The following is a 7,428-nucleotide window of genomic DNA, read 5'->3' on the forward strand; positions in this document are numbered from 1 at the left end:
CAATGCCCACCAGAAACTCCCAGTCAGTCACTGTTTTTATTTATTTATTTTTATATATTTTTTCAAGATCACATTTGATTTCTCTTTCTCCACCATATGTTTATTATTAATAAAATAACTCCAAAAGTAAATAGTAAAGTAATTAAAGATTAAGTTTATTTAGAAGAGATGTAGTGAAAGGAACTATCACTGTCTCCTCCCAACCGCATCCCACCCAAGTATAGGAGCAGCCCGAAATTAAGTTAGGGTTGCCAGATTTTGAGTTTTAGAAAACCAGATACCATACACATGTACACACAGGTGACAGCTTGAAGCTTAATAACGTAGAGTGGGCATGCTGTCAGTTTGCAGGGTGGGGGGTGGAGGGTTAAGGAGAAGGAGGGGAAAAAGTGTAACAGTGGAGACAGAAGATGGAATTCATTACAAACTAGCGGAAACTGTTCAATCAATTATTCAGACGAATATTTATAGACTACTGTCAGGTCTGGATCTGTGCAAATAATTTGAAAACCACACATTCCGGTCCAAAACTGAGAATCTGGCAACCCTAAGTCAATAATAAAATCTGGGTTACAGGACTCTTTAATTTACACCCTCCTCACAATTCTCGCATTGGAACAGAAGATGAATTAGGCAACAGCCCATCAAAAAGACGTTGCTGGACATTTCTCTCAGGTGGAAGAGTCTTCTTTTCTCTCCTGTTCAATGGCTGAAAAGGATACAAAAAGATGAAATAAAATTCATGGCATTGCCATGCCTCTATAACTACGACAAAACATTTAAAAAACAACAACATAAAAACACATTTAACCCATGCAGATTTTAAGATGCGTTTCATTTTCCTATTTATTTCAGTCATATTGTCAGGCTAAAATGTTAATGGGTGTATTGAATGATTTTGTTTTATCATTCAGAAGGAACGTGGACTTTAGTTAGTGTGCACAGATAGTACGTACAGTGGGGTCCAAAAGTCTGAGACCACATTGAAAATCTCTAATATTTTCACGTAAACCTGGAAATAATCAGAGAGTTTGAGGATTCAGAAACATTTAAAAACACAAGAAGTTATGACATGTAAAATGAAGAAGAAATATTTAAGATTCTGCACTATTTCTAGGTCAGCAATCAAATTTAAGTACATTTGTGGCATTGACCAACTTAATTGCTTTGTACAAAAGGTCAGATGTCCTTGAGTTGTATCCCTTCCATTGAAGCATGCATTCAGATGATTTGATCTACTCATCAGAGGCTCGTTCAAGTAACTCAATTTGCAGCCAGTGTTCACCTGTTATAAATATGGCTGTGCCTCAAGTTTCTAGCAAATCATTGCATACTAAGTAGCATTGTGATAGTGGGAAACATGGCATCAGAACTAAGTGAAAATGTCAGAAGTCAAATTGTTATTCTAAGCAAAGAGGGGCTTTCTCGGCGTCAAATCATGGCTAGACTAAAGGTTTCTAAGGGAGCAGTGCATGGAACTCTAAAACGCTTTGCAGAAACTGGATCAGTTGTATCCAAAAAACGATCAGGAAGACCAAAAGTGACCACACCATCAGAAGATCAATACATCAAGCTTAGTTCCCTGAGAGATAGAAAAGCAACTTCACAGATACAGAATTTGCTAAATAAAGAACGCAAGACTCCAATCAGCAAAAGTACTGTCAAAAGAAGGCTGTCTTGTAGTGGTCTCAGAGGACGAGTAGCAGTTTCTAAACCACTTCTCAGGAGGGGAAACAGGGCCAAACGCTTGAGGTGGGCTAAGAAATACCAGCATTTCACGGTGGATGACTGGAAAAAAGTCCTATTTACTGATGAATCCAAGTTTGAGATTTATGGCAGTAACAGAAGGGTGTATGTAAGGAGACGAACAGGAGAGAGAATGATAGCACAGTGTATCAAACCCACAGTGAAACATGATGGTGGGAATATTCAAGTCTGGGGGTGTTTTGCCTACTCTGGAGTTGGGCACCTGCACCAAATTGACTACACCCTGACCAAGGAGAAGTACCACTCCATTCTTCAGAGACATGCTATACCCTCTGGTTTGCATCTTTGTGGAGAAGGATTCATACTGCAGCAGGATAATGACCCCAAACACACCTCAAAGCTTTGCAAGAACTACTTGAAGACGAAAGAAGACCAAGGAGTCCTGACTGTCATGGACTTTCCTCCACAGTCACCTGACCTCAACCCCATTGAACATTTATGGGGGCACTTGAAGACTGAGAAAGCCAAGCATTCTGTGACATCGCAAGAAGCTCTTTGGAACATTGTCAAATCATGCTGGGATAACATGGGTCATCAGGTTATGCACAAACTTGTGGAGTCCATGCCAGCTCGAGTGCATGCTGTCATTAAAGCAAAAGGGGGACATACCAAATACTAAGGTATTCTGAAGTTCATGTACATTTTTCAACTTTTCACTCTAATTGTTAAGCTGATATTATCATTTGTAATGAAAGAATTAGTATTACATTCAACACATGCAAAATAGAAATATCTTGACTAGTGGTCTCAGACTTTTGGACCCCACTGTAGTTGTTGGTGCCCCTAAATTTGTAGTGGACGCTTTAACTTCTGATGAATTGTGGAGACATCTCTGACATCAGCCCCTCCCTCCCCCGCTTTTCTTCCCAGTTTGCGGCACCCGTTCATGCTTATGCCGCAGTGCTCACTGCGACCTCTGTGCCTCAACAGGATGAACCACCCAGCCCCCCGCAGGGATTACTGTACTGCTTGAACTTTTATGTAAATACATATACAAATATTATTTGACCGTTTATTTATTTATTTATTATTTATTCGTTTTTATTTTAAATGCGAACTACACTATTGACTTTTTCTGAACTGGCTATGTTGGTCAATTGGGAGTTAAAATGAAAGACTTATTTCTGTACTTTATTTTTAAAAAATCTATATGATCATTGATTACCATTGTATTCCTGTATCATGCTTCTTCGCACAATGTAATTAAATAGATAAACAGTGGAATGTAAATGATAAGACTCCAGAGTATACAGTTTAGCTCTGTAACTCTGACTTTGTTTCAACACACAAAATCAATAGATAGAGCCAACAGAAAACATTAGCAGAGCTGCATTCAGTAGTGTAGGAAATCCACTCAACTTTCTGACACTGGGCCAACTTACTTTCTTTGGTCGGCAAGGGGTTCTTCTCTTTGGTCTCCGTCTTTTTCAGCTTGGACTTATCGAAGCTCTCAATTTCTGTCAGGTCAGGCTTGTCCGACATGTTGGCTGTGACCAGAAAGAGCAAAGCAATAATATGAATCTTGTGCCTCTTGAAAAACAAAGAATTCATTTTTGTTTGCCTGCAGTTTTGAATATCCTACTGTTCAGAAGCTGCCAGAACACTACTATTTTTTATGCTATGGCAAAATGTATACATATAAAGAGACATGGTCACCTGCATATGCATGTGTGCGGAGGCCCCAGCACTCCCTGCTGTGAGCTGGTCTATACTTCCACCCCTAGGACTCCACTGTGCACCCTGTCCATCCCTGTGGGCCCAGGCTTTCATTCTCCCTTCTGCTCAGACACCATCATTACCCCTCCCTGAGCTCCTCTCCCCTCCTCTCCTCTCCTGTCATGTCCTCTCCTCTCCCAAACTCCCCTCTTCTCTCCTCCCTTCACCATTCCTCTCTCCCTCCCTCCCTCCTGCCTCAGCCCTCCCTCCCTCCCTCTCTCCCTACTGCCTCAGCCCCAGTCACATACATGCATCCCTGGAACAGCAGCCTGGAGAGTAGATACATTACAGCTCACTCTCTGTTCCCCCCTCTCAGACCCCAGCAACCACCCCCCCCCCCCCCCCCCCCACGCATCACTCACTGCTCCATTTGACCCACTCTCCTGCTCCAGATCCCCGTGTCTGTCCAGCTCAACATGGAGGCCCCCCAGGCAGTAAATTCTCAAGGGTAAACTCCACAAAGCGTCCTTCTCTCTGCCACAACGATCTGGCTACATTTTCCTGCTCTGCGCTTTAATAAAATCAATGCCGACTTTGACACCACATGGTGCTGCGAAAAGGATTCACCACAGCCCACAAAGGGCAATGCCACCTTGCCACCATGCACCCCCCACCCCACCGCACCCCACCTCCCCACTGTCTTACCGTATTAGTGGAGACGCCGTGTCTGTGAGCTGCAAGGCTGTCAGTCTGTGTGCGTCTGCCAGGGGGGCCGTTTCTCTGCTTGCCTGCGTTTCTCTGCACACCTTCTGTCTGCACCAGGGCGTGGGATTGAGAGAGAGAGAGAGAGAGGGATGGGGGAGGGAGAGAGAGGGAGATGGAGAGGGGGAGAGAGAGAGATAGAGAGAGAGCTAGTGATTGATCAGCTCATTTCTCTCTCCTCCATTTAATATTCATGCATGGTGATGGGAGGGGCTGATACAGAGGGCGAAGCGGAACTGCATTATTTTTGGGGTGAGGGTGGGGGTGGGAGTAAAATTTGGCATGACACAGACTTCCTTGAAATAGCCAAGTGCTGTCAGAAATGAGTGCCAAGAAAACACCACGCTTCAGAAGTGCTTAGACTGGTGATAGCCATGATAGCCATGCTGCAACGCTAACATCAACACTGAGGACCAGGGAAACTCACAGCAGGAGTTTTTAGAGTTGTTTATTTATTTATCTGTGCTCTAGGCATTGTGTCAATTACATCAAAATGATGTGTTGTTGTTTTTTTTTTAAACGGTGCTCAAATTTACCTGTGACATTTCCAGTGTCTTTGAGAAATATTTTGTGTCTTTTATTTAATCTGTACTAGCATTCTCTGGTTTTGTCCACGGAATGTTACATGAAATGGCTTCCATGATGTAACTTTTTAATCTGCTATATAATAACTTTGATAGATAACTTTGGATAATTTCGCATCATGTAAACAAACCACTTGAGACTGTGCAGCAGCCATTAGCTGTTAAAGAGAAGCGATGGGGTTGGAATCCTGAAGATTCCCTGAATTTCTCCAACCGCCACCTGAAGTGTCCCCCTGGCTACAGCGATGGTGCAGATAGATGAGAAGAAAGTTTCTAATTATTGATATACAGATGCGGGGCGCCCTCTTGTGGTCTGAATAAGTTATTCGCATTCCAGTTGAAAAATGAAGGACTGCAATGGACGTAGAATGCCTGACAATCAATACTCAAATGAGCGTCTAGCTTTAAAATACAGAGGAAGAAAGACAGATAAATAAAAAACTGTCGTAGGGTAACCGTGTCTCACGGTGAAGGGTGGATGTAGAAAGGCTCAGGAGGCAGGAATTCAGCAGAACTGATGTTGTTTTTAATTTGTACAGTGATTAAATATTTACAGTGAAGTCAAGACTGGCAAAAACATAACATGGAAATAATAAATATTTACAAATGTTCAGACCTCTCGCCGTTGCAGTCATTGCAACACATGAATCTCAGGGCAAAAGTTATTCAAACCTCTCTCCCCCAGCAGTCCCACACCGACTGCCTTTTACAAACTTCAGCCTCCCGCTAAAGTGTAGGATCAAACCACATGAAAATTCCCGCAGGTCAGTTAATTATACCAGCAAAATTTCCCCCCCCGCTAAACACAATAGGTGCGCTTATTCCTATAACCATGCGGGTGCCCTGACGCGCCGTTTGCGAGTGGAAACATGAATCGACAAACAGATTTGAGCGTGAGTAATGAATGGAAAGCAGTTTACATTTAAACAGCTTTTACACAATTATGTCAGCTGTTCCACGCCATGTCAATTAATTGTGCACTTATTAATTCACATGTCCATGCAAGTTGCAACGGTCATGAGAGAAAAGATGTACTGTGAATTATGAGAGTTCTTTAAAGTTTATTTTTAAGGTGGGAAATTGTCCGGGAGTGAAAAATACGGAAGTGATGCAAAACGGCGCATCCCCGATCATATGTGCTTCAGCACCTGAAGGCGCGCTCGTGTTGGTGATGCGCCCGCATCTTTATCACACAAACATGTCATTGTTTTAAGGTTTTTGTAAAACTATATATGAATATAAACTAAATTTACTTGACTCTATGTACTAATCGGTTTTGTTGGATTCCTCACTCTCATATATTTATTTCTACTAGAATGGATGCCAGAAATCCAAATCTCTGCATATTTTTTAAAGGCATTTACAAAAATATAATAAGACAGTGTTTTTATATTCCCTGAACTGAAATAAGTGACATAGATACAGTATGTATTTAGAAAAGAACCTTCTTCACATCGACAAAAAGGGTAGTTCATCATCTGAGCAGATAAACTGGACTTTAGACTATATATTTGTGAACGACTTGATAGTCCACTTTAAAAAAATGCATAGCCTGATATTATTGGTAGACAACCACAGAATTAAAAGTTTCCAGCGAACTGCCATCCAAGTGTGCCATTTGTGTCATACATAGCTAAACCGGAAGGGATCTCAACTCTATGCTCTCAAAAGGCATTGAAACCATACACTGACATAGACATACAATTTTCTCTAAATCTTAGCATCTTGACAACAAGCACTCAGAATGGATTTGGCTCTACTAACAACCCCACATATATACCGATTGGGGTAAAAGCGTAATGTAGGCCTATGCAACAAGAGTGGGTCTATAAATACCATTATGCTTTGAATAAGCCCAGCAATTTTTGACCATTTTTATTTCAATGGGACTTGGAGTGTAGCTAATTATTTTACCTGTTACGTAATTATGCAATTTGACCCAATACCATCTGACCTGTTTTCACTGTTATTATTTTTGACCCAAAAACTACCTCACCGACTCTGGCAGACCCATATATCTCTATTGCTTTGTCTTCAACAAAAAAATAAACAAACAAACACACACACACACACACACACACACACACACACACACACTCACTCACTTCTGACGTTGACCGTCTTCATCATTATCCCGTGGTTTGGGCAGCGTGGGTCTTCAGGTCCTCAAATTAAATATGCACATTCCATGAATTAACCTGAGGGAGAGCAAAATAATTCTACCCCACTTCCCTACACACACACACGCTAGCACACACAGAGTGATTATCCTTTAAACCACAAGAAACACAAAAGAGTGGAAGTCCCATTAAACTAAGCTTGATTTGATTTAGCTACATTATTCAAAGCTTTAACAATTGATTGCTTGGACCCAATATTCCAGGATTGGGAACCAAGAGTATGCAAACCTGCTTCTGGCAGTGGAACCCGACGCGGTTCTGGGGTGATTTATTCAGATAATTATGAGCTGCGAGAGAACATTTTTTGTTGGCATGCAGGGAATACTCTCATGGAATCAGTTGATGCTGCTTTTCCTCTCGGCAGCATGTATTTTCTGATCTGAACTTTGGAGAAAGAGAAGGTCAAAAATCACTGGTGAATCACAAGTTAGTTACAGAGAATGCACACTTGCACATTTCAGCTCTGTCCGTGCTTGTGT

General features: G+C 41.7%; 1 protein-coding gene across 1 annotated transcript; it reads right to left on the reverse strand.

Moving 5' to 3' along the window:
* Window positions 1–27: 27 nt before the first annotated feature.
* Window positions 28–4,272, reverse strand: LOC135263633 (thymosin beta-11-like). The gene is made up of 3 exons (XM_064351905.1): window positions 4,129–4,272; window positions 3,150–3,254; window positions 28–709 (listed from the first exon to the last, which is right to left on the reverse strand). The coding sequence occupies exons 2-3, from the start codon at window positions 3,247–3,249 to the stop codon at window positions 672–674; spliced, it is 138 nt and encodes a 45-aa protein (XP_064207975.1). The 5' UTR covers window positions 3,250–3,254; window positions 4,129–4,272; the 3' UTR covers window positions 28–671.
* Between the last annotated feature and the right edge of the window lie 3,156 nt (window positions 4,273–7,428).

This window comes from Anguilla rostrata, chromosome 9 (assembly GCF_018555375.3).
Source record: "Anguilla rostrata isolate EN2019 chromosome 9, ASM1855537v3, whole genome shotgun sequence".
In the NCBI taxonomy this organism is placed as follows: domain Eukaryota; kingdom Metazoa; phylum Chordata; class Actinopteri; order Anguilliformes; family Anguillidae; genus Anguilla; species Anguilla rostrata.

Coding starts and splice junctions, on each gene's coding strand:
- LOC135263633 (XM_064351905.1), bottom strand. CDS start 3,249: ATGTCGGACAAGCCTGACCTGACAGAAATTGAGAGCTTCGATAAGTCC. Junction 710..3,149: donor CCCCTTGCCGACCAAAGAAA/GTAAGTTGGCCC, acceptor TATCCTTTTCAG/CCATTGAACAGGAGAGAAAA.